The sequence below is a fragment of the Equus caballus genome, chromosome 17 (assembly GCF_041296265.1).
Source record: "Equus caballus isolate H_3958 breed thoroughbred chromosome 17, TB-T2T, whole genome shotgun sequence".
Taxonomy (NCBI): domain Eukaryota; kingdom Metazoa; phylum Chordata; class Mammalia; order Perissodactyla; family Equidae; genus Equus; species Equus caballus.
The window spans coordinates 35,584,429-35,611,965 of NC_091700.1; the positions used below are offsets into that span (position 1 = coordinate 35,584,429).

The following is a 27,537-nucleotide window of genomic DNA, read 5'->3' on the forward strand; positions in this document are numbered from 1 at the left end:
CTGATTCTATATTGTGATGACAGATCCCCGAATTCCCCCATTGCTCAGCTTCAGGTTTGTTTTGGGGAAATTCAGTGTCGGCTGCCCAAATCTTTTGGGTCCTTGTGTAAGCCTGTTTATGTCACTCCCTTCTGAGTTGTACTCTCTCTCACTGCTCTGGCATACTTGCACGTGCACATGCACGCACACATACACACATGATATCTGGCTACGGCTTGTAAAAATTACAAAGATAAATAATCTGTTTCACCGCTTAATGAGTTGCAACTAAGGTTGTTTGGGCTCCTGGATCTAGCTCTCATGGTTCGGATTCATTACAGCAAACTCCCATTGTTCACCATATTGATTTACAGTAGTGTGACAACATTAACAAACATGGCGCAACCTGAATTGTATAAGGCGAACTAAAGAAGAAAAGTGACATATGAATAATTTCATTGTTTAATTTTTTAAGTGGGCATTCTCCACTGTTTCCAGACCTCTGTATGTATATTTTTATCTCTTTTTTTTTTTTTTTTTTTGCCAAATAAGATGTTATTTTGGTCCTCTGTTGGTAGAGGTTTTGTTTAAATAGAACCAATCAGGCTCTAAGTGCAAAAAAGTTCTGTCTTGGTGCTTATCACTGGTGTGGTTATTATTTTTGCTTTCCTAACTTTGCTCTTAGGAGCATAAATCTGTTTGTAGCTTTATGGTAATGGGATATTTCTAGTCACATACTGTCAAAAGTTTTTTTACATTGTACAAGTGAAGATTGCTTTCAGGATTAAATGATTGGAATTAATGTATATAGAGTAAAGTTTTTGCAAAATTTAAAAATGATGTTTCTTGGCGTTCTTTTTAAATACTCTTTGAAAAATATATGAAAATGATAAACCTTTAGTTAGAATAAGCCAGTATGTTTACAATTTTTTTGTTTAGATTTTATAATCAAGAGTTGATTATAAATATTTATGACCTCAAGCTCTTACTATTTTAGTTTTAAAAGAATGGGAAATGGCTCATGAACTGTTTTCTTCTAATTCCTGATGTGAATTCCACTGTTGATTGACCTTGTGTGTTCATGTGAATGTACTGTCTCTCGTTCCCTGTTACCAGACAAATCTGACCAGACGTGATTGTCAGCATTCTCATGCTCAAATACTTAAACTGGTTCTTCTTTGCCCAACAATCTCAGAGTTTTCATTTTGTTTCAGTAGAGTCACAACTTATAAGGTGGTTAGGTTTCAAAGACTGTGCTAAAGACTGCCTAAGGATGAAATCGAGCATGCTCAAAATGATCCTTGAGAATCTCTTAAACTGCCAATAAAGTTCTCTATATTAGATTCCCTGTAGTGTGATACATGAGGATGAATAGTTTATGAATATAGTAAGTACAATATATAATGCAAACTACATATCAACAGTAGACTTTTACAGCACCAATAAACTATTTAAATATGGATCCTTTTTTTTCCTGAATAGTATGGTTGAATTTATGTAAATTTATTGCTGATCCCATCCATTTTCTAGAGTGTAAGCTCACAGGGCAGAGATGTTTCACTGGTTTGTTCATGGATAGATCCCCAGAGGCCAGAACAGGGCCTGGCACACAGTATGACTCAATAAATAGTTATTGAATGAATTAACTCCGGTGTATATATCTATTTATAATTTGGCTCCACTTTATCCTACTTTTTATCTCCCATTCACTTCAATTAAAACACATTTTTTTTTAATACATGCTGAATTTGTGTGAGGAGCTTTGTGGGCCATTGGTGGGGATACAAAAGTGAATAAGATACAGCCCCTGCCCTTAAGAGGGTGCCCCAGTTGGGCAAAGAGACATGTGAGCAACCTTAATTGAAGATGGAAGGAAGTCCATGCCATGAAAGGGGCACAGGTACCACGCTGTGGAAGACAAGGAAGGAGCTTTTCGTTTTGAGGGAGGGACCTGGGAAGGCCTCATGGGAGAGGAAGAGCTTGGTAAACTAGACTCACGAGGACCAAGAGATGGTCAGTAGGTGGCAGGCATTGGGTCACGGGAACAGCATGAGGTGTGCCTCTTCCTGTTGCTGGGACGCTTCCCCTTGTCTGTCCAGACTTCCCATCGTTCCTTCTTCCCACTCACACCCCTACCCCCACTAATCAAAATCATGCTTTGCTCAATCCCACCTGCTCTAGAAAAATCTGTTTCCAGTACACAGCTCTATTTCTAAACTCCCTAAGAGTTACTGTCCGTCTCATATACTTGACTGTGTTTTATCTTGCTCTCTATTTGTTGTCTTGATGCTGTAATAAAATAGAGAAATTGGATTTCTTTGAGTTCAAGGACTTTCATATGACACAACTTTTGAATTCCCACTCCTAAGTCAGTGATTGTACAAGGTAGATCCTGGTTAAGTACTAACTGAATGGAGCGATTTTGGATTATAATGTGCCAGGAGTTGACTCACAAACCTAAATCAGTCCTTTACCCTTCTTCCCAAGGGGCTTCTCAACCAGACTTGTCAGGGCTCAGCCTGTCTGAGATACACTATCTTATTCAAATTCCATGACACAGGCCACATCCATGATGTGGGAAGCACTCCAGAAAAGTCAGGTTAACACACATGTAAGATCTTGTTATTACAGTGTGAAAACTGGGTAATTCGTGTCCTTCCTTGTGCCCTGATAATCAGGAGTCAGTTAAAGCTTTTCTCTCAGGGTATTATCTAGGGAAATACAAGATCTCTCCATTTGTATAAAGGATGTTATTGAGATAGTGAACAATTTTCACACAATTTGCACAAGATCATTAGACCAGTCACTGACCCATAAAGAGAATTCAGGATATCTAGACAGCCAGCTTTAGTTCAATACTGACAAGAACATACCGCTGTCCTTTTGAAAGCTTTTTTTCCCTTCAAGTCTATGTGCCTTCTTTTAGAAAAGATTAAACTGTTTTAACTGTCCAATAAAGACAGTAATACAGTTTGGTGGGAATTCTAATGAAGGCAACAATGACCAAGCATCTCAATAAAGCTGTTATTTAAGAAATGACCAAGCACGTTAACCAGCCACTTGTACCTGGATTGAGGTCCTGGGGAGAGAGTGTCTTTGAAAGATTAACGCAGAGCAAGTTGCTTTCTGACTGTTTCACCCAGTCACCAGAAAACTTCAATATAACCATTATTATATGCCTTTTATAGTGAAGGAAAGGAGGGATTAAGTAATTTGCCCAAGGTTACAGAGGCAGGGCTGGAATTAATCTCAGCTGTATCTAACTCCAAAGCCCACTCTTTGCATTGAGCTTTTGCTTTTAAAACTGAAAATGCCAGGGACTGTGGCATGTGAAAAGGAATCCCAATTTGAGCTGATGAATGGATATTGGACTAGATAATTCTGTTGGTAGTGAAAGTGGATGATGACTTTAAAGCCTCTTTTGAAACTTTGGGTAGATTAAATGAATACTGCTAGAATTAGTTATTTGACAAGATAAATACTTAGCAAGTTTAGTACCTCTGGTAAACTGATAATTGAATAATTGTGCTATCTTTTAAAAGATTAAGTTAGATTCAAAGACCTGCAAATGCTGTATTTTTTTGTTTTAAAAATTGAGGTAGGGGCTGGCCCCGTGGCAGAGTGGTTAAGTTCGTGCACTCTGCTTCGGTGGCCCAGGGTTTCACCAGTTTGAATCCTGGGCACCGACATGGCACCGTTCATCAAGCCACGCTGAGGCAGCGTCCCACATGGCACAACTAGAAGGACCCACAACTAAAAATACACAACTATGTACTGGGGGGCTTTGGGGAGAAAAAGGAAAAATAAAAATCTTTAAAACATTAAAAAAATGGAGGTAAAATTTACACAGTGAAATGCACAGATCTTAAGTTGGATGAGTTTTGACAAATGCATAAAAAATCCATGTAAATCGCACACCAAACAATAGAAGATATCTGTCATTCCCAAGAGGTCCTTGGTGCCTCTTTCCCATCACCTGCTCCCCAGAGGCCACCACCATGCTCTGATTTCTACTACCACACGTTAGTTTTGTCTGTCAAGTGGTGTATTTTGTGTAACAGAAAAGCAAATGGTGAAGTGTATTGCACTTCACAGTGGACTCGAAAATGACAGCTCTTAAGGTGAACTCCATCCTCTTGTGTTCTTTTAAGAAGACAACTTTAACACTTGCGGATTAGAGGTTTTTAAATGTTCTTTTTGATTTATTGAACAACCATTTCTGGCTGCTAAGAAAACGAAGATGCACTTTACCTGAATTGCTTCCTTTTGAAACTCTTCGATGACATTTGGGAAACCAAGTTTACAACCCACCAGTTATGCACTTCAACGACTGACTTTTGTGTTACCCCAGAAGAAGATGACGCTGGGGAAGTGACTGAATTTGAACTGGTGGGAGACTGCTGGCTTGTCCTTAAAATCCAGGTCCAGCCTGCGGGCTGCGGGTGTGTGCGCGCTCGGGGCTCCGCACCCGCATCCCGCAGGCCCCGGCCAGCCAGGAGCTTTTCCTGCCGGGTTTCCCGTCCAGCAGCGCGCTCGCCCGGCGCGGGCAGGAAAGGATGCGCAGCCCAGGGAGGGCGGGGGCAGATGTGGCCGCTCGCCAAGGTCCCCCGCCCTCCGGGTGCGGCCCTCCGGGTGCCGCCCTCCTCGCGCCTTCGGGGCGGGCCCGGGCGGGGCTGCGGGAACCCGGCGCTGCTGTCCAGGGCGCGCAGTCCTGGGACGCGGGATGCTCGACGCCCTGCCTCGCGGCCCCTGAGGCCTCCTTCCTGCCACCCTTCTCGTCGCCTCGCTCGCCCCGGCCCGGGCTGCTGCGCCCACCAGTCCCGAGAGGTAAGAAGAGCCTTCCGCGATCCGGCGGGCGCTGCTGGGCCGCGAGGGCTCCCGGTGGCTCCGCCGGGGCCGGGCATTGCGCCCGGACCCTGCCGCCCCTTCCCTCCCCGCAGCCTGAAAGCACAGGTGGACACTCCCGTTCCCTGGACGCTCCCGGTCCCCTGCCTTCGCTTCTTAGTGCTCAGCCTCTGCCGCCGAGGAACGCGCTTGGAAAAGTGTGCCTCTCCGCATCTCGGAGTCCCGGCTTTAACGCGAGCGCGGCTCTCCCCTGGCGCAGGTGTGGCCGAGGGGCTGAGGCTGAAGGTAGCGGGGTGTTGAGTCCCAGTTGGGATGCTAAGCGTTTCAGAACAAGTTTGGGTCTTTCTAAAAAGAAATCCTCTCTGAGATACAAGCATTTCAGAACAGTCCTCATTTTAAGAGGGCTTTGTGCTGGCGACGCGGGCAGGGCTGGATTTCCAAGTATGAACTTGACTTGCGGGCCTTTGGAAAGCTGAGTGGAGGTGGGGAGCGCCCAGCTTCTAGGGAAGCTGCGTCCAGCCTGGGGGACCAGGGTAGAGCCGATCGAATATATAAATAAAGCCTGTTTACACGAGCTGCTTTGGAATTAGGGATTTCCTCCTAATAAATATTATTATTAGATATATACACACACGAGCGTGTGCGTGTTTGTCAGAAGGGTCAAAACTCACTTTGCTTATTTTTATTTTCCCTTTTATTTGGTAAGTCATTGGTCCCATGGACTTTAGCGTAATTTATTTTCTTTTTCGGCAGCTATGAAGACCCTGTAGGGGTTTCTCTTAGCTGGTTTCAGCAAAAACATGGGATCTGAGCTTGGCATGATGCTGTTAGCCATTGAGAATATTCACAACAGATACATTTAAAATTTGTCTGTAAACGTTTTTGTATGTGAATGCTATATAGAAGTATCTTAAAATGTGTATGAAATACACCTAAGTTCTTCTTTTCTCAAAATGATTCTCAAGCCAAACATAAGTAGCCAGTAGTGTATTGGGAACACGTTGGAAGAAAAGCAAGCAAGGTGTAAAAAAAAGGAAAATTAAAGAAGCATGCTATCTTCTTTAAAAAGTGTAGTGCTTTTTATCCAGCCTTCCATTCCATTCTGGGGTGTTCTGTTAATATCTTCAAATTAATGGTTGAGCTGGTAAAAATTGAGCATTTATTTTCAAAAGTGAGAACATTTTTAAAAACATCCTTATTATGATTTTCAGGTAGGCTGGTGTATTTTATAATTCCATTTCCATTCAGCTCTAAATGTAGATTATCACACAATTCTGTGTTTTACTGGTCATTTTCAAAGAAGGAAAATGTGTTATAATTGCAAAATCAGTTGTGATTAGGAGCTTCTTTAAGCAATGATTGTCAAGGGGAAGCAAGCAATTTGGGAGAAGCAAGTTCAACTTTTGGGAGCTACAGATCACTTGCTCCTCCTTTCTTTTTTTTTTTTCTATCTTTTTTTTTTTCTGCTTTTTCTCCCCAAGTCTCCCCAGTACATGGTTGTATATTTTAGTTGTGGGTCCTTCTAGTTGTGGCATGTGGGACGCCGCCTCAGCATGGCCTGAGGAGTGGTGCCATGTCCGCGCCCAGGATCCGAACCAGAGAAACCCTGGGCAGCTGAAGCAGAGCTCGAAAACTTAACCACTCAGCCACAGGGCCAGCCTTGCTCCTCCTTTCTTTGGTTACTGAGGATCAGTGACTTAAAGGAAGTCTTTAAAGTGCCCTCAGCACCCACACTTGCCCAGGAGACCCAATGATGCTCACCTGCTGTCTTTGGCCAAGTTTCCCATCCCCTCTCAAGGGAAAGATTAGGTCCAATCTATGCTTAATTCCAGCAAAACTGAATTTCCCTTTTTTTGTTAGGGAGGGGAGGGAGCTCTAATCATCTGCATAATTACACTTCAAATCTCTGCTTCCCTTTGAGGAAGTCCAGTATTTCCTTTGTTCAGCTAATTTCTACTGAAAGGAACCTCCTGGGCCAGCCCTGTGGCGCAACGGTTAAATTCCCACATTCCGCTTCAGCGGCCTGGGGTTCGAGGGCCCAGAGCCCAGGTGTGGACCTACGCAGCACTTGCTAAGCCATGCTGTGGCAGGCGTCCCACATATAAAATAGAGGAAGATGGTGGCAGCTGATGTTAACTCAGGGCTAATCTTCCTCAAAAGGAAAAAAAAAAGCTCGTGGAGACACACCAGTTCTCTTTCCATTGAATTTTTTATTATTTCCATCAATTCTTTACATTCCATTAATTTCTGTCTTATCTAAAGGGATGTAACATACATATATTGGAATATAATATGCTTAGTAAAAATATATTAGCTGTGGATAATGGGAATGTAAACATTAAGAAAATATACATTGTGTTATGTTTAGTAGCCCATAGTTTACTAGACTTTGGTATGAAAAAAGTGGCACTTAAATGCCCTACATCTTATTCTATCACCTAATAGTCTGTTTATATCAAAGTGCCTCTTTCCACAAGTCATTCTGAACCACAGGCCAGCAGGGTCTTTCCTGCCCTCCTAGGTGCTTTGGGAAGATTGCCGCATGAAATCGTCTGTCTCCTGACGGATACCAGCAGCGGCAAGTATTGGAAGACTGACAGAAGATGATAATTGTTATTTGTGTTTTCTCTTTACAGTGCCCTAAACAAGGGACTCAGGGTCACAGGGAGTTCTCATTTAATTGTAATACCCTGGGTATCTTTTCTAAAGGTCTGATAGTTTTGATGGAGCTCCTAGGCATTAAGAAATGAAGCAATCCTACTAACACACCAATTGTGTAAGAGAGACAGTGTTGGTAAGCCCATTTGTGGAAGCAAGGCAGGTCTACACAGTGCAATGAAACTTTGGCAAAAATTTAGTATATTAATCATTGTGAAATGACTAGCAGATGTATCATTTAGATTGGCTATTGGCTTTGATGAAATTAAGCAAATAATAGCAAACTCTCCATGTAAGGATGTGCTATAAAGAGAAAGACTTGCTGTTTCGCAAAGACAATCTTGGTGTTGGGCATACCTGAATGTTCTTAACAGGTGAGCTATCACGGAACAAAAGGGACATGCAGAATTACAGATCATTTCCCCGGGAAAAATTAGTGTCCTCCTTATTTTGTTTTCAGTATCAACTAGGAAATTTGACTTCTTAGAATGGTTTTGTCATTTCATGATTACTATTTTATGAATCACATTGAACAGAGCCATGTGTTTTTTGAGGTTCTGGTTTCAGGTGTTTTTGAAAAAAAATTCACAATTTGGATGCGAGAAAGGACATGAGGAGACCAAAGACCTGGGATTTTGCTGATCAGAATGAAACAAATGTTGAAAGACTTTTCAAATCGCTTGTTGGTGGTGCTCTGTGACTGCGGTGAGTATTGTGAGCATACTTAATGCTATAGGTGTCAACAAAGAAACATCAGCGTGAGGTTTAGAAATGCATTGATGTCGACCCTGTGTGGAGGAGGCAAGGCAGGGTCTCCAGTGCGGTACCTTTTAGACTGTGATCCTTGCAACCCTGGGTTCTCTTAAGGGACTGCATTTTTGCCTCAAAAAATAGAGCTCATTTCTCAGTTGTATGCAACTACTGAACCAATAGATTCAACAATGTAATACTCTCTTCTTTTGATGATTTCCAAATATTTCATAGCAGTTCGTCTAAGCAGTTGATGGTATGAGAGTGGAAATTGTTTTCAAATTGATGAAGAAATTATGATTCAAGAGACAGAGCATCCTGGCTCGTGTCACATCAGTGGCATATCCACTTCATTAGACCAGAGTGTATATTGTTCATTGTGTCCGGGGAATCTCCTTCCCTAGTCTTTTCTTTTTAAGAAGTTTAGTTAAACAAGAAGATGCTTGATTTACTGAAAACCAATCTGGGATTCATTTCTTTTAGAATCATTGATCCCTACTTAAAAACAGATTGTTCTATGTGTAACAGCCTCATACAAAAAATTATAAAAGTGTCCTTGGTCTCGAAATGGTAAATAAAGACATCAAAGTCTTCTATTTAAATAAAATCTGCTAGGATGTTTGTCATTGTTGAGAGCAAAATATCTCACTGGAATGTAAAAATAAAAGTTGAGTGAGTGTAAAATAGAGCAGAACATAGAAGTTGAGTGCACAAGCTACTGAGGGAAAAGGAGATATTTTCATAGAGCTGGATTTTTTCCCTTCTTCTCCATCAATATCACTTGATGTTGATTAAATATGTTGCTACCAGTTAGTTTTTTTTTAAAAAAACATGCTTATATTGAGACATGAGTTACTTTAAATACAATAAAGGAATGGAGAGAGAAGAAATGAGAGAATAGAGAACACTTTACAATCATGCACTCCATAACGAGGTTTCAGTCAACAATGGACCACATATATGACAGCGTTCCTGTAAGGTTAGTACTATATAGCCTAGTGTGTGGGAAGCCATGCCATCTAGGTTTGTGTAAGTACACTCTATGATGTTCACACAATGATGAAATCGCCTAACACATTTCTCAGAACATATCCCCACTGTTAAGCGAGTCGTGACTGTACTGTAGTAGTCAGGATATGATACAACCAAACTGTAGGTTTCCAAATGAGAATGTATTCTTCTTTGTAAAAACAAAGGTTTTAGAGTAAAGTAGCAAGTTCTCTCTTTGCCACTGCTGGTACCCATCAACTGTATCTTTTTTCTCCATTTCCAAGTGAGCACGTGTGTCTCTTTCTTTAGCTGGCTGCCCATCAAATCAGAATCTGATCTGCCTCATTGCCAATCTCTGTCCTTGACAGTAGGCTTTCATTAGTTAGCTAAGGGGTGTATGCCTCTTGATCTTAAAATGCATCTCAGAACCATCCTGCCCCATCAGATTCAAATTAATCTGACCTGTGTTCTCAGTCTTAGTGAGTCATCTCCATCCAAAGGGGAGTATCCCTCAACCTCTGTACTGACTAAGTGAAAAAAAAGAGCTGTATCATATTACGGTTTCCAAGCAAGTGGTGATCAAGCATTCAGGTCTGTCCAAGTTTTATGTATTTTATTTCACCTCATCTTAAATAAGAAATGGGTAAAATGCTGAACTAATTAAAAAAAAACAAACCCAAACCTTTATGTGCCCATATATTCATGTGCTGATTCTAACAATCATTGATTGAATACATGTGAGGTATATTTAAAGACTACCAACCCAAACAACACATTGAGTCTTTTGGACATATAGGATGTGTATGTTATTATTATTAATATATTGTATTATATTATGTATACATATTAAGACTAATAAATTCATACATATGTTGTTTTTCAACCAAAAGGATGCTGCAGCCCCTTAAGTCTAGAATTATTTCTTACCGCAGCCATGGGCCAGCTGATTATTACTTTGCCAAATTCTGTCTCCTTTGATATGTATTTGGATAAGATTCAAAATAGAAACAAGGATTCTTGTGTGTCTGTTTTTTCCACCCTCTACTTCAGCTGCTCAGATAGGTCTTTTTTAAGAAGGTATGATTGATCCTAACTGAGTGATACTTGTGGGCTAGTAGTCATCTCTTCTCTCTAGGCCAATAGCACTTACTGTAATGTCATTAAAATTGTCAAGGGCAAGCCAGGCTACTTCATAAATGGTCACTCTACCCCTTGGATGATCCTTGGAGAATAGTGTCAACATTTCTTATTCCTTTAAACACTTCTGTCTCATACAAACCAAGGGCACTGGTTCCTTTACTGGTGAAAATGCCCAAGTACTTGTCTTGAATATCAGAAAATAATAACTTTGAAGTATATTTGGGATCTTACATTTTAAATAGTCTAGAGCAGTTTATATTATATCATTTAAACCAAGCTTTCTTTCACTTCACTGTAAATCCATTTTCCCCAAATACTTAAACACCAGAATTTGATTACAGTGAGAAAAGTGAGGTGTTGGATTTTTATGTTGAGAGTCGTTACTCTTGCACTGTAGATTTTCATTGCAAATATATTACATTATTCAGTGTTGTGAGTTCAGAGTATTTATCGCTGATTAGTTACTTTAAACATAACCATGAAAGATGAAATGTAGGAACAAGCCCCTTTAGAATGGGAGCAGCACAGTGCCCAGCTCCCAGGATAAGCACTCGGCATCATTTTACATCATCCTTGGCTCAGTTCAGACTTCTCTTGTGTCTAAAATGCTGTTTTCTTCAATGGCACCAATAGTCCTGCTCAAAACACCGTTTTAAAGCCCTTTCTGACCATTTCATTTCAGTTCTTGGAGAAGCTGAATACCTCCTCTTGGGAGAGCCAGGCCATGTAGCGCTAAGCAACCACACGGTGTCTGTGGATTTCCGTTATTTCGATGGTGCTAATGGGACGCTGAGGAATGTATCTGTACTGCTGTTGGAGGCTGACACCAACCAGACTGTTACCACCAAGTACCTTCTGACCAACCAGTCCCAGGGGACGCTCGAGTTTGAGTGCTTCTACTTCAAAGAGGCTGGCAACTACTGGTTCACGATGACTCCGGAAGCAGCAGACAACAGCACTCCCGTCCCCTCGTGGGAGAAAAGTGCCTTTCCCAAGGTGGAATGGCCTGTCTTTCACGTTGACTTAAATAGGACATCCAAGGCAGCAGAAGGTACCTTCCAGGTGGGCCTTTTTACCAATCAGCCACTGTGCCCGTTCCCTGTGGACAAGCCCAACATCTTGGTGGATGTCATCTTCACCAACAGTCTTCCCGAGGCAAGAAAGAGTCAGGGACAGCCACTGGAGATAAGAACTAGCAAGAGGACAGAACTCTCTCAAGGCCAATGGGTTGAGTTTGGCTGTGCACCTGTGGGGCCTGAAGCCTATGTCACTGTGGTGCTGAAGCTGCTTGGCCGAGACTCGGTCATTACCTCCACAGGACCCATTGACCTGGCCCAGAAATTTGGATACAAACTAGTGATGGTGCCGGAACTCACATGTGAGTCCGGGGTGGAGGTGATGGTGCTGCCCCCACCATGCATCTTTGTCCAAGGAGTGGTCGCCGTCTTCAAGGAAGCCCCCAGACGCCCTGGGGAAGCGACCATTCGACTGGCTGAAAACAGCCTGAACTTGGGAGAGAGGAGAACAGTATTCAACTGCACTTTGTTTGACATGGGGAGGAATAAGTACTGTTTTGACTTTGGTGTTTCCAGCAGAAGCCATTTTTCCACAAAGGAGAAGGAGTGCATGCTAATTCAGAGAAATATAGGTTGGTATTGAGATTTAAAAAAAATTTTTTAAATCAAATTGATGCCTTCATGCAATCAAAATTATGATTTTGAATTTAAGTGAACTTAATTTTCTATGAACTATATCATAATTTTTATGGTTTACTCCTCATAATGTCCCAAACGGCATTATCATCCTTATATAAAAAGTCAAGAGTCCCGATAAACAGACCTGGCTGGCCACTCATGTAACCTCTCTAGGTCTCGGTTTCCCCATCAGTAAAGTGGACATAGTAAGAGTATCTACCTCTGAGAGTTGTGAGAATTGAATGAAGGAAATGGATACAGTTCTTAGCATAGTGCCTGGCATATAGGAAGCACCAATAAACATTAGCTATTATTACATTATATTTTAAAAATTATATTATTATGTCACATGGCAAATCCATGGCAGGTACGATCAGAGTTCAAAGCTAAATCCCAAATCGTGTTTAGTAACTTCTGTCTTCCTTCAGCTGAGTACATCTCCTTCCTTAGAGGAAGGAAGTCTGTTTAGTGAGATTACAGGGCAAGATTTTTAAACTTCTTCAAATTCTGGATTCTTTGGGTAATGCCCTAGCTAATCACAGGAAAGGGGGTTATCACCATCCCCTCCACCCCGCATGTTCCTCTGCCTTTCTTTCCCTTTTGCTGGGTGCAGGCCTGGTCTTGGCAAGAGGCTAATCTGGCAGAGATTACCTGGGTCACTTACATATGCTCTTACTTTCATCCCTACTGAGCCTGTGCCCCCTCATGGCCCAAACCTGGGCCATCTTTGTAACTCCAAGTGTATTTTGCTCCAAATTCACCCACATTCTCTTTTTAGAAGACGTCCCCTTCCTTTGACTCTGTCCCCGCCCACTGGCCACTTCCCTGCTTGCACTTACCTCTCTATCTGGCCTAGATTCTGTGGCCCATCCCTTTAATCACTTTCCTACTAATACCATAAACTCCTCTGCCCTGTTGTTCTTCCGTTGCACCTGCCAGGCCACACCCCAGCTCTGCATGGATCCAGCAATCTGCCAGCCACCCACTGTACCCAAGCTGGATGAGAAGGTCACAACCCAAGTACACTGGGGCCAGTGTGGGTGGGTCATGCCTCTCCTCTCCGCTGGGTTCACCATGCCACCCAGTAAGGCACCTGGTCGGCTCTGCTCCTGTTCCCCACCACAGCTCGTTCAGACCTCCTGCTTTCTCTTTGGACCTCACCTACTCCCTGGCTAACTCTCAGAGCTGACTTTGCCTCTGACCACACAGAGTAGCTGGAAGCCATCAGGTGTGAGCTTCCTCGCCCTCCCACTGAAATCTCTGTAGACCTACAGGCATCGTCCCATCCTCTCCCCCTTCTTTGCTGTCACCGGAGGAGAGGCGTCATTCCTCCGGTACAATGTCAACCCTCCCCTCCACTGTGGATCCCAGCCTCTCCGCTCATTTCAGGAAACTTGTGTTAATCGTTATCCTCTCTCTCTCCTGTCTTTAACTGTCCCTCTTTACTGGCTCATTCCCATCAACTTTGAGATGTACTTAATTTTCTTATCTAAAAACAAAACAGACCCAGCCCCTCAACCCCTGGTTCTCCAACAATTAAGACCCTCTTTCTCTCTTCCTTTTATAGTCCAGGTTCTTGAAAAGGTTGCCTACACTTTGGGGTTCATTTCTTCACTTCACATTCACTTTTCAACCCACTCGAAACCCACACCCCTCCCTTGAAAATGGTGTCACTAAAGCAGCCAGCAGACGACTTCCAGGTCTCCAAATCTGGGGGTGCTTTTCAGTCCTCCGTATCTTCATTGACCTTGATTCCGTGACCTCATACTCACCTTGTTTACCTCCTACCTCCGTGGCTGTCTCCTTTGCCTGCCAGTTCCACCACCTCCTCTCATCCCTTCAGTGTTGGACTTCTGCATTGTTTTACTCCTCACACACTTCCTAAGTGATTACTGTCCTGGCCAACGACTCCAGATTGGCGCCTCTCCCCTGCATCCAAGAGCTGCTGAATAGCTGTCACCCCTCAGATGGCTCCCAGGCACCTCAAAAGCAATGTACCTGGAATTGGATTCATCATCTTACCCCCAATCTTGCTCCTCAGTGCTGGACTCCACCTCCCATCTCATTGTTCAAACCAGAAACCCAGGCGTCTTCCTCTTCTCCTTCAGCTCCTATGAATAATAAATCACTAAGTCCTATGGATTTTTGTCTCCTTGGGGCCTGAAGATAGTGTGTAAATAACGATTTACAGCAAATATATAATAGATGTTGCCAAAAATGATTATTTATGATTTTCATTTATCCTATTTAGTGTGAATGTTTATATTTTTCTCTGCAGAAATGTTAATGCATTTGGTTATGGGATGCTGCCTGAGATCCCGCTAGGGGAGTGTTAGTAATATACAGCACAGGCACTGTAATAACTTGAAAAAATCGAAATTGAGAAATTCTAAATTCTGAACACATCTGCCCCAAGAGTTTCAGATAGGGAGTATGGACCCTGTATCTCAAGGCCAAAAATATATATATTTGAGTTGAGAATTATTATTGATAGAGGGTATAAATTCATATTCACATATTTTTATTTTTTTACTTATTTTTTGACAAAAATTGTACATATTTAATACATAGTTTTCTTGATATTTTAACATTTTTGGCCGTCTTTTTGTTTCTCCGAATAGATGATCTTGTTTTTCCTTCATAATGACTAAACAGGAGCTTTTTACCAAGAATAGGAGTGCTGTCACCCCTGTCATTTTGTTCTTATTTGTAGCTGTTTGTGATAATGGTTTTATCTTTAATCCTTTGCTGAAATCGGTTTAAGCCACTTGTCTACTTTGTGAGTTAGTTTACCTAAAACTAGAAAATATAATTTAAAAATCCCTGTAAGCAGACCCTTGGATGCTGTAATACTCGTCACTTCCATGAAAGTGAATGAACCAGTAAAACCCTTTCATTCAGTGCAGCTCCCCCTCTTCCTCTGGGATCCCTTTAGGACAGCTGACGTGCTGTATGTGACCATGTGACATGATAAAGCTAACATTTATATAGTGATTACTTTGCATGAGGCACTGGTCTCAGTGCTTTATGAATATTAACCCATTTAATCTTCATAGCAGCCCTATGAGTTAGGGCTGTCAATTTTATAGGTGCAGAAATGGAGGCACCGAAAGGTTAAGTAACTTGCACAAGGTCAATGGTGGTTAAGTGGCTAAACCACCACTGGTGGTTAGACTGGCTCGACAGTTTGCTTTTACCACTATTCTATGGTGCCTCCCATATAATCAGCTGTCCACCCATGTATTAAACAATATAAAGCTTTTAGATTAAAAAAAGTTCTAATATTTTCCTCCTTGTCTCACGGGTTCATCTTGTGCTGCCCACCCCCTTGAGCGACATATAACTCACTTTGGAGTCCACTGGCCAATATAGGTGAGCCTTGTTCTGTGACCAGAAAATCTGAGCTGCTTATCCAGGAGACTTTGCTCCTACTGCTGCTTGTAGCTACTCACTCATGTCAGTAGAATCTTCTTATAAGCATGTTTTGTTTAGTTACCTTAGTCTTTTGAGCGAAATGTCTTGCAGATGTGAATATTTCATAGGCTGCATTCCTTCAGATAGTCTTGGGGTGGAAACAATCTCCCTTCTCCTATTCCAGAAAAATTTTGCTCATTCAGAATTAATATCCTCTCGAGTGGCCTGAAAGGTGTTTATCCTGGCAAAACAGGTTTGTTATGGAGTGTGAACGCATGTGTGGACATCTAAACAGGACGAAACAGACAGCCTTCCATTCAGAAAGTTAAGACTATTTGGAATATTGGTCATCTTGCTCTTCATTTCTAAAACATGAACTACAGTTATTTAATTACTTCCCATTTTGCCAAGTATTTCCCTCAAAGTTATTAGTAGAAATCTTCAGGGAACAGATAGAGTTACTTAAGGCATTTTTTTATTTGCCTGATTAAATTTTTCCATTGCTTTATTTTAATGTTTTCCTGTGTTTCTTATTTGATTAATTTGATCTGGAATAAAAAGACAAAACGTAGCTTAAATCTTTGCTTATTTTCATTGTTGATTATCATATAAGCTGTGATTTCACTTTCAAGGGCAAAGGACACAACATTTCAAAATGAGATTTTTGACATTAAGATTCAAGCTTTTATTAAAACTTTCATTTTTTTCTGGCACCTACTAATGAAATTTTTGTTTTCCGTTTGACAAATGACTTTCAGTATTTAAATAAATTACATTTATGTAAAGTAAAGGCAGAGTTAAGAAAGAATAACAGAAAGATTCTCAGCTTTTGTAATTCTCCCTTTTGTGGTCTTAAATATGAGCACAAGGGAAGGATAAAGTATACATTGACTTAATTTTCAATTTAGATTTCACAGTAGTGGAATTCCTAGTAGATATTTGAAAAATAAATCATAATACTTTAACTTAGAGAGACTTTAATATGAGAGTTCCAAAGCTTTGCGAGCACTGGGGGCTTAGTGTCTGGACAGCTCTGAAGCTTGAGGACAAAGCCGGCTCATTGTTCTACCCTTTGAGGAGCTGCAGTGGGATCTGGGAGGCACAGAACCGATATTGTGTTCAGTTGGACCTCTGGATGGAACATAATTACCACACCTCAGTTGATGGGAGTCCAGGATACTGGTTTGTAATGCTCCCACTCTTGTGAAGATCCCAGAAACTTTTAATTGCTGTGAAGAACTCATATTCCATGAGTCACTCACTCCAAAGATTGCACCACTTGGCTCACCTGAGAATGTCTCTGCCCTCCACGTTCTCCTCATGTTTTCATAGTGCTTTATATACCTTTGACTGCGGTATGAGTTTTTTTTCCATAAAGGATGAAGAAGGGCTTTTATGCAGAGGTTGTTTTGGTGCCTAGTGTTGGCGTGACCTGATGGGTCTTGGGGCTGGATGGGTGCTGATAGAGTAGGCAATTAGGATTATTTTTTAAGAGGGGACTACTCAGTTATCCTATCTGGGAGTGGTTGCACCTATGCTTGGAAGAGAAGTTTGCATTTATCAAGCAATAATGACTGTTTGGGGAGTGTTTTTTATGTATTTTGAAGCTCTGGTCTTGTGAGGGTTGTTAAGTCTCCTCGCTGAATTGACCCTTTTATCTCTATGTATTGTCCCTCTTTATCCCTGGTAGTATTCCTTGTTCTGGCGTCTACTTTGTCTGACGTTAATATAACCACTCCAGTTTTCTTTTGATTGATGTCCACAAGGTATAACTTCTTCCATCCTTTTACTTTTAACCTATTTATGTATTTGTATTTAAGGTATTTTCTGTAAACAGCATGTAGTTGGGCCATGCTTTTTTATCCAGTCTCACAATCTGTCTTTTAATTGGTGTCTTTAGATTATTTATATTTACTGTAATCATTGTATGGTTGGATTAAGATCTACCAGCTTTTTTTCTTTTTAAGATTTTATTTTTCCTTTTTCTCTCCAAAGCCCTCCGGTACATAGGTGCATATTTTAGTTGTGGGTCCTTCTAGTTGTGGCATGTGGGACCCCGCTTTAGCATGGCTTGATGAGCAGTGCCATGTCCATGCCCAGGATCCGAACCAGCGAAACCCTGGGCTGCCGCAGTGGAGCGTGCCAATTTAACCACTCGGCTACGGGGCCGGCCCCAAGATCTACCATATTGGTAGTTTTATATTTGTTCCATCTCTTCTTTGTTTCTTTTCCCCCTTTTATCTGGCTTCTTTTGTATTAATTGAATATTTTTTATAGTTTACTTTAGACTGTTGGTTTATTGTTTCTACCTTAAAATGTTATTTAGTGGTTGTCCTAGAATTTGCAATATTCATCTTTAATTGCTTTCAGTCTGCCTTCAAATAATGTTATATTGCTTCACATGTAGTGTAAGGGTCTTGTGACAGTACACTCCCAATTCATTCCTCCCATTCTCTGTGTGATTGTTGTCATACATTTTACTTTATATGCCCTATAAACACATAATACATTCCTGCTATTTGACAGTTACTTGTATAAGAGACTATCTGATATTGTCCCAGACCTCTTGTGTATTCTATTCTGTTTTGTTCACTCTTTTTCTTCCTTTTTGTGTTTCAGTTTTCGTGATTTCTATTGATCTGTATTCAGAGTCACTGCTTCTTTCCTCAGCTGTGTCGAGTCTCCTGGTGAGCCTCTGGAAGGCATTCTTCATCTCTGTTAGCACGCTATTCATTTCATTCCACTTGATTCTTTTAAGCTTATGAATCTTTGATGAAATTTTCCATCTGTTCATGCATCTTGCTCATGTTTTCCACTAAAGTCTTTAACATATTAATTATAGTTATTTTAACTTCTCTCTTTGATAGTTCCAATATCTGGGTCACATCTGAGTCTGGTTCTCTTGATTACTTTGTCTCTAGATGGTTTATGTTTTTTTTCTCGCTTCTTTGTGTATCTCACAATTTTTGTTTGAAAGCTGGACATCTTTTTTAGAATTGTAGACACCGACAGATAGTATTTATGCCTGGAAATGGGCATACCCTGTTTTTGCTAGGCCTTTAGTGTGGGGATTGGGTCAATGTGGTAAGGAATTGGGGCTGTTTGGGCTTTTGCTGTTGCTATGGCTACCTTCAGTGCATGACAGAGTTCAAAATTTTCTAATGTTACTTTGTGATTAGGGTAGGAGTTGGGTTGCCAGAGGGTTTTTCTCCATGCTTCTGTTGCACCCTCAGCTTTAGGCTTGAGCCTGTACATCAGAGAGGTTTTCCTGTCACTCTTGCCCCTGCCTCAGCAGTAGACTGTTGTTACTTGATACGTGGTAATTGCTGGCCTGGTGCAGCATGGGGGTCGGGCAATGGGTGTGGGAGAGCATCCTCTTGTTCCAGTTCAGCCTTAGTCTCAGGCAAGTGCTGTGCCCCAAAGTCTCAGTGATGGGGCCTTCCTGATGATCCTGCCCCTCCCCAGTGGTAGAAGCTCTCTCATAGTCTGGGCCCAGGATATTGTCTGCTCCTCCCCGGGGTGAAGGATTTTCTTCCTTCTCCATTCCGTAGTGGCACTGAGTTTCAACCGGTGCTCTTAGAGTTACAAGGTTTGCTGCCTTGTCCCCAGTGGTCGAGGCTTTTGTTGATAGAGCAGATGTGGAGGAGGGTCTGGGTGAGGTCTGTGTCTTTCCCACAGCGCTGCTCCTTCCCTGCTTGGGCTTCCATCACAAGGGAGGCTTTCTCTGCTCTCAGTCCTTGTGAGCATCTGCTGAGATCCGGGAAGAGCCTGCAAATGGGTACAAATTCCCCCTGCATATGTGGCTCCCAGGGGTCCTATATTCCCATGCTAGCCCATGCTAGGCCTCTAGCAGTTCATTACATTTTTAGATGACTTCTCACCAGCTTATATGAGGCCTGGTGTCTGCCCCAGGTAAGCAGTGTTTGCATCCTGTCTTTCCTTATATTCCAGGCTAGTTGGTGGCCCTGTGATCTTACCTCTGTGGGGTTCTAGGAAGGTTAGTGTTTTGTAGATTATATAGCCTTTCTTTGTTTTAAGGGTAGGAGCAACACTCTTTTCCAGCTTTTTCACATCTTTAGGAATGTTTCTATTTACTGACTTTTCAAGACCTGAGATTTGAGTTGGCTGCTTCATTTGGGTACAGTTAAAGTCTGATTCTCAAATGAACTAGCGTTAAAAGCATGGCTAATGTCCTTGCAGAAACTTGGGGACTGTGGCAGCCGTGGAGCCAGTGTAGTGCCACGTGTGGGGATGGTGTCAGAGAGCATCGCCGCGTGTGCCTGACTTCCTTCCCCTCCAGACCTGGCTGCCCCGGAATGTCCTCGGAGACCTCCCTGTGTTCCCTGGAGGAGTGTGCTGGTAGGTATTCTGCCTTCAGGAGTCTCTCCTCAGAGCCTCCATCTGAGAGATTCTTGAACCCAAGCTGCCTGAAAGTCACCAGTCTGAGTTCGGGGGTGGACTCATTAACGTTCTGTTATTGCTGTTGGCTGTACTAACCCTGTATTCCTTAGTGTGTCTATGACTGGGAGTAACTGGCCAGTGGGATGACAGGGCATTTACCACTGTGGAAGATCAGGAAATGACAAGGAAATCTATCTAACTTAAAACTTCAGATATATTAAATAATTTTTAAAACTACAAAAATGGGTGGGATGATCATTTCTTCCCAAGAGCTTTTCTGTTTTGTTACTTCTCCCCACCAAAACTGTGGGAAAACATTCAAAAGGTTTTCTTCTCCTTATCATCCCAGAGAAGCCCTAGGGCACCACTCAGACGGTTATTTGTCAGAACGAGGCAAGACAGCTTGTCTTGTCCCTTGAATGGCTCTACATGTGTTCCATACCACCCCTACCCAGGAGGAGAAGGTGGGGAGATTTCTTCTTTCCTTCACCTGGAGACTGACCTTTCCTTAATCGTCTAAGCATCTTGAAGGTACACACTGGTAGATGCTCAATAAGTGATGTGAGTGGTCCATAGATGTGATGCTCACATGACTTAGCTGCATCCCATTCATTTGGCATAGGTTGTAGTAATAAAGGCTCCTTGCTCGTCCCACACACCATCCCACCTTCTGATATACAATCAGCCCTCCACTTAGTTGGCTGGCCTTTGCTCTGGTCCCAACTCTTAGATAAAGTCATTCTGTCAAGTCCTGCCTTCTTCCACTGTCCAGTTACAGGTTAAAAAGCCATCCCTAGTTCCTTTTCCCTTTGGGATAGGGAGAAGTTAGGTGTTTTTCTGTGTTTGGCTCTCAACACAACTTTTGGCTAAGGAGCACCTTTTAGCCAAAACCACAGGTATCTGGCTACATCTTGGCCAGTGTCCCGACCTGTGGCCTTAGAAATTCATTGTTGCTATCTCGTCTTTGCAGCCAATACTGTAGGCTTTGTTCTCTTTATTCTAGCATCCTGAGGATATTCTCACTTCCGTGTTTTCCTATTACAGCCTCAGGCCCAGGCTCTTCTCCTAGCCCTCACCCTGCCCCTCTTCTTTCATAAGCCCTGGGCCCCACCCTGAATTGTTCTTTCTCCAGTTGTGTCTCATGCTGTTGTCTAAGGCTCTCTGCTCTGTCTGCTCTTTTCAAGTCCTCTTCACTTTCCACAGCTCCTTCCTTGTGTATAACTTCCTCCACATATGCCTGCTCCTCTCAATTCTGGGAGAACAGAATCGGGTTAAGATATTCCATGTAGAGTTCCATAATACTAAGATGAACTTAAAATTAATTGCCACTGGCTTCTACTGCACCCTTGGAAGTGACAGCAGTGTCAACCATTTATTGACCATCTGCTATGTGCCAGCACTTTAAATACATTAGCTCACTTACAGCTCACAATAATTCTATAAGGTAAGGATTATTATGTTGGGCTCAAATCTTGAGAGCTTGCTGCCTGCCAGGCATTTTTCTAAGTGCCTTGAACATATGAAGTAGGTACATCATGATCTCCACATACAGATGAGGACTCAGTGGCCCAGAGAGGGTAAGTGACCTGCCCGAGACCATAAAGCTAGAAAGCAGGGACCTAGATATGACACCTATCTACTAAGCTACCTATCTTGAATAATTGCCTTAATATACAAGCCAGTCTAGCTTTCTAGAAGCACCAACAGCCTGGAATTTGCAATCATTTTTAGGATATGTGGTATTATTTCATGTTCTGGCATCTCAACTCTTTAATTCCAGGTGGGAACTAGAAATTTGTACATTCTAAATTAGTGAAAAGGGTAAGTGCTACAGGTACCCTACTTCTACTCTAAGTGGTCCTCAGTTAAATGCTTACATTGGTAAAAATGGTCATTTCTTCCAAGTGTTCTCTTTTTCCTATTCAACCTATTTTCTGCTCTTTGGAAATGTAAAGATCTGTCTGCAGGCCGCTTAGCATCAGGAAATCTCCATCACTTTTGGTGAAGGGGGAAAGGCTAGATGAGGCAGAGATGGGCGAGGTCCGCAGCTTTTGGGCTTTCCTCCAGCCATAGTTTTGCAGGGAACCAGCCAGAGTCAGAGATGACAGCTAAGTAAGGGGTTCCATAATGTACCGGAGCAATGCTGCTACCCACTGACCTAAGCAGCCACTGCAGATGGAAGAAGTGATGAGTCAGCAATCAAGTCTGTCATCATTCAACTATTTTCACTTGGTTGAGAGTTTAGAGTTTTGTTTGGCTTTGAAAGGATATTTTTGTGCCAAAGTCTGAGGGTAGTTCTGTATTAATTTGGTCCATCTTGTTCAATACAAGAGTGGGAGGATCCAATAGCCCTTGTACCCACGTTCTGTCTGGTGGGATATTGATCATTTTGTGGTTACCTTTTTAATAATGAATCAATTAATTAATGTAACATTTATTGAGTATCAACTATGTGCAAGTTACTGTGACTGGGTTGGGACTATATGGATAAGACATGTCCCTGTCTGGAAGGGGCTTATGATATAGTAGCTCAGCAGACATATAAACAGGCACAATACACAGTACAATAGAGAGCCTACAATGATGAAGGTATCCACAGCTTGCTATGGATGCTTACAGGGGTGATAACGTATGCTGGGAACACCTCCGCTCTTGGAGGAGGTGATAATTGAACTGAAGTTTGAAAGCTGAGTAGGTGTCACCAGGTGAAATAGGTGAGAAGGGAAATTTTAGCAAAGGGAGCAATGGAGGAAAGCATGGAAGAAAGTGGCACATTAAGAGACCCAGAGGATGGAAAATGGTTTCATGTGGCTAGAGGATAGTGTGTCAGGAGGCAGTGGTAAAAACGAGGCTGGACAGGTAGGCAGGAGACAGATTCTGAGGGGCTGTGAAGGTTTGGACCTGTATTCTAGAGAGATCTCTCGGCTGTAGTGTGGAATATAAATCAGAAGGGGTAGGGGTGGCAGCAGCAAGGCCTGTTAAGAGTTCTTCACTAACCCAGGTAAGAAATGAAGCACTGGCAATGGGGATGCAGAGGAGAGAGGGATTCCAAGACTCCCATGTGGTGAGTGATGGAGAGGGAAGCATCAGGGATGAAACCCAGGATTCTGGTACTGGCAACTGCATGGACAGCAGGGCCATGCTGTTGAGATTGGACATATCGTACTGGGGGGTTCTGGGGGGAGGATGATGAGTCTTGGGCATGTGGAGGTGAAGGTGTCTGGGATGCTGATGGAGAGAGCAGAGCTATTGCAGCCAGGATGAGATCTAGATCTCCCTGGCTCCAAAGTTCATGTTCTTCTCTCCAGTTAGTTAAGTGAATGTTATCATTGAAACCAAGAAGAGAAAAACTCACAGGAAGTGTCAAGACAGTAACCAGTGCTGCAGCAGTCAAGGAATATCAGGACAGAGCGCCTTTGCATTTGTCGTTTGGCTATTAGATCATTAATGACCTCGACAGGACCCGTTTCATTGGAATCCTGGGGACAGGTTGCAGGAGCCAGAGGCGACGATGTGGAAGCAGTAAGTCAGCAAATGTGGACTCCTCTTTCTGTAAGCTTGGCTGGGAATACCAGAAGCAAGATACAGGTATGGCAGTAGTGAGAGGGTTCTAGAAAGGTCTTTACAAAGTGAGAAGAGCTTGAGCATGTTTCTGTGGAGCTGCACAAAGGAGAAGCTGGAGATAATTGGTACCAAGGGATGATCCCCCTGGAGAAGGGTGGCCTAGAGAGTACTGGGCGGACTTGCTTTATAAGAAGAGACTTCTCCCACTAATTCCATAGAGAAAGAGGTAAATAGAGATGTGCCTGCTGCTAAGTTTATGGGGGAGGAGAGGATGGCAGAAGAAGTTGGGAATGTACTTGCCTGATGGTGTCTATTTTTGTGACCTAGCAGACTGCCAAGGAAGGGGATTAGGTGGGGGCGTGAGGAAAGTGGTGAAACTTTGAGGCAGTTTTATTGGAATGGAAGATGGAAGAGAGAATTGCTTAGGGAGCCATGGACGGAGTTATGGGCAGCCGAGGTTGGGCGCTGTCAGTGCGTAGAGGCACTGGCCTGCATGGGTGCATTATTTTCTCCACCAGAGCTCAGGGCCTGGGTGCAGCAGCTGAGAATCTGCTGGGATTCCCACACCCACATTCCTGGATTTATCTAGGGATGGACTTTTTCTGCAGAGCAGGGAAAGGGCTATAGCTCAGTATTAGTGGCCAGAGAGTTGAGGTTTTGGCAGGAGAATGGTTTAAGTGATGGATCATGGGTGTAGGGAGAGAAGTGAGGCCAGGAGGTGGCTGGCAGATTGGGAGAAAATGCAAGGGTTGGGGAATCTGAAGTTGCAGTGAGGTTGAATACCCAGTGTAGTAATCATGAGTGAAGGAGAGGGGAGGATACAGCCAGAAAGTGGGCTGTGAAGTTCAAGATTTCAGAAGAGGAGCAGCTGCAGACAACGGAAAGGTATGACATGTTGGATGGACACTGAAGCACTGGGACTCAAGTAGGACTCAAGTACTAGTGACTGATGGCTGCCACGAGGTTGGCAGATAACAGAGTTGAAGGAGGAGTCGGGGGGCGGTTTGGGTGGATGGCACGGGCATCAAAAGAGTAGAAGTTTTATACAGAGGTGAAAGAGTTGGTTGAAAATGGCAGTCAGGAATGAGGAGACAGGATACACCCTACTTCTGGCCCTGTTTGCTTATAAAGTATGTGTCACAGCTTCCACCCAAGAGGGTGGGCAGGGGGAAGCTGTGTCCTGCAGGATATTCCGTCTTCAGGTAAGGCAAGGAGGCAAAGGGAGTGTTTGGTGGAGAGATTCCGGATGTTGAGGAGGTTGGTTACCACAGGGTACAGTAGAAAGGAGAGGGGAGAGTGGGAGAGTGTGGGTCTAGCAGATGACGCAGAGAGCTGGTGGTGATAAGAGAGTAGGCAAGAAGAGAGAGGACAGGTGACTGGAAGGGCTTGAATGGAGGACAGTGACCACGGAGGAAAGGGAGATGAGGCCTGGTGGCATTAGGTGGTCTCAGGTTCCCAGGTGTTTCGGTGGCAGTACAGCCTGAGGCCCCGCTGGCCTCTGAGCCTTGCTGAAACATTTTGATGACTGTGGGACAAACCAGTTTGAGAGAGCAGAGAAGAAGAGGAAAACTCAAGGCCACATGGAAGGGAGGAAGGGAAGTGGACAGCTGAAAATAGAGGAATGAGAAAGCAGAGGCTTCAACATTTAGGAAAGACAGTTCCTGGGTATTAGAAGGGAGGAATGAATTCTGTTGTATTACCGAAGATCTTCTTTCACCTATCAATTTCTCTCGAGATGTGCAAATTTAGGTACAACCTACCTAAATTATTTTGCATTTCAAGTTTTATACTTGGTAGGAATTTTCCAACGTGCATCTCAAAGGTGCATTTAACTACAGATATCCCATGTTTACATCATTGTAAGCAAAAACCTGGATTTTACCTTGAAACTTTCCTCATGCTACTTCTTTGTGAAAAATGTGAGACAAGTGTCAGCAGGAGCCCCCGAGTCCAGGAATCACCTTAATTGTGGCTTATCTGGTCACCTCACTTACATGGGTCTCTGTTTCTTAGTTTGGCTTAAGCTGCCAGCAGAGATGCAGATGTAGGACCAGAAACCTTTGTCCTTAGAAAAGCCTCTCAGAGACCTGAAAACCACCAGAGAAAACACTACTAGAGAATACATTTGTTCTTGCCTTTTTTGTAGCTTTCCGGCCATCCAGCCCGTCTCCTCTTCAGCCGCAGGGCCCGGTGAAGTCCAACAACATCGTGACGGTCACTGGGATTTCGCTGTGCTTGTTCATCATCGTGGCCACCGTCCTCATCACGCTGTGGAGGAAGTTCGGCCGCCCCCCCAAGTGCAGCACCCCAGCTCGGCACAACTCCCTCCACTCGCCCAGCTTCCGGAAGAACTCAGATGAGGAGAACATCTGCGAGCTGAGCCAGCAGCGCGGGAGCTTCTCGGATGGGGGTGACGGGCCTGTGGGGGGCCCGGGGGACATGGGCATCCCTCTGACCTACAGGCGCAGCGTGCCGGCCACTCCCGAGGACGACGCTTCCGGCAGTGACAGCTTCCAGTCCAACGCGCAGAAGATAATCCCACCGCTGTTCAGCTACCGCCTTGCCCAGCAGCAGCTGAAGGAGATGAAAAAGAAAGGCCTGACAGAAACCACCAAGGTGTACCACGTGTCTCAGAGCCCCCTGACAGACACGGCCATCGACGCCGCCGCCGCCGCCGTCGCCCCCTTAGACTTGGAGAGCCCGGAAGAAGCTGCCGCAAACAAGTTCAGGATCAAATCCCCGTTTCTGGACCAGCCCGCGGTCAGCGCCGGGGAGAGGCCTCCCTCCAGGCTGGATGTCGGGGTCTCGCAGGCCGCTTGTGCCGTGAGCCCCAGCCAGACCGTGGTCCGCAAATCCCAGATGAGGCACGTGGGCAGCAGATGGGGGCTGTCGGAGCGGAGCCACCCCAGGAGTTCCCACTTCCGGAGGACAGCCAGTTTCCACGAGACCAAGCAGGCGCGGCCCTTCAGGGAGAGGAGCATGTCTACCCTGACCCCGCGGCAGGCCCCCGCCTACAGTTCTAGGACGCGGACCTGGGACCAGGCAGAAGACAGGTTCAGGCCTCAGAGTCGGGGTGCTGCCGCGCTTCCTGAGAAACTGGACCATTTCCAAGGGGCAGGTGGAACCGCTGGTCCACTAAGCCCCCTCCCTAAATCCTACACCTTGGGGCAGCCCACCAGGAAGCCAGACCTAGGGGATCGTCAGGCGGGATTGGTGGCAGGAGGCGAGAGAACAGAGCCTCACAGAGCTCGGCGGGGACCGTCCCCCAGTCACAGGAGTGTCTCAAGGAAGCAGCCCTCCCCCACTGCCCCCAAAGATAGCTACCAGAGGGTCAGTCCTCTGAGCCCTTCTCAATGTCGGAAAGACAAGTGCCAGAGCTTCCCGGCGCACCCCGAGTTCGCCTTCTAGGACAATACATCATTCGGCCTCACTGAAGCCGAGCAGAGGATGCTGGACCTCCCGGGATATTTTGGGTCAAATGAAGAGGATGAAACCACAAGTACTCTTAGCGTGGAGAAGCTGGTCATCTCGACCAAGAGTCAGCCTGAGACTTGACACAACTGGGGTCCTTTGCTCAGGTTGTGGTACCAGCTGCTCACATTGTTGTGCGGACTGTTTGGTATAACTGTTTGTGACGGAGGACAGAATGTGGGGAGGAAGTAACTCACACAGACCAGCATGTGTGTGTGCACCTGTGTTTGAATTTATAAGGAAGAAGTTATTCATCCTGAACCTTTCCCTTTGTAATCCTATTTCTATTGGTTTATTCCTAATAACAATGATAATAAAATTTAAACAAGAGTGAAATAGGGCTTGGTGTCTCATGTGGATATGAAAGATGACAAGATGTGACTTGTGAGGATGAAATGCTTTGAAAAGTTCATTTGCCAATTCCAACCTGAAACAGAAATCTGGGAGTCTCAACTATAAAAGGGCTGGAACAAAGCAAACTTGCTAATACAACCCTGAATGGTAATTTATTAAGTTGTAAATGCATAAGAATTTGACTCCTACAAGGGCAGTATCGAACCAGTTTCATATTTGGCTGATGAAGTCACTTATGACTACCATGCACCTAGGAATGGTGATACCACAAGATATC

General features: G+C 43.8%; 2 protein-coding genes across 2 annotated transcripts; both read left to right on the plus strand.

Moving 5' to 3' along the window:
• Positions 1–27,537, plus strand: part of LOC138918352 (phosphatidylinositol 3,4,5-trisphosphate 3-phosphatase TPTE2-like) — a 367,155-nt gene that overhangs the window by 148,457 nt on the left and 191,161 nt on the right.
• LOC138918355 (thrombospondin type-1 domain-containing protein 1-like) lies at positions 4,589–27,242 on the plus strand. 2 transcript variants are annotated; one of them, XM_070239588.1, is made up of 5 exons: positions 4,600–4,806; positions 7,346–8,187; positions 11,045–12,010; positions 19,671–19,829; positions 25,582–27,242. In XM_070239588.1, exons 2-5 carry the CDS (start codon positions 8,130–8,132, stop codon positions 26,841–26,843), a joined length of 2,445 nt encoding a protein of 814 aa, XP_070095689.1. In that variant the 5' UTR covers positions 4,600–4,806; positions 7,346–8,129; the 3' UTR covers positions 26,844–27,242. The 2 variants fall into 2 exon arrangements, with proteins under 2 accessions (XP_070095690.1, XP_070095689.1); XM_070239589.1 differs by lacking the exon at positions 19,671–19,829 and having other exon boundaries at positions 4,589–4,806.

Coding starts and splice junctions, on each gene's coding strand:
- LOC138918355 (XM_070239588.1), top strand. CDS start 8,130: ATGAAACAAATGTTGAAAGACTTTTCAAATCGCTTGTTGGTGGTGCTC. Junction 8,188..11,044: donor GGTGGTGCTCTGTGACTGCG/GTGAGTATTGTG, acceptor ATTTCATTTCAG/TTCTTGGAGAAGCTGAATAC. Junction 12,011..19,670: donor GCTAATTCAGAGAAATATAG/GTTGGTATTGAG, acceptor ATGTCCTTGCAG/AAACTTGGGGACTGTGGCAG.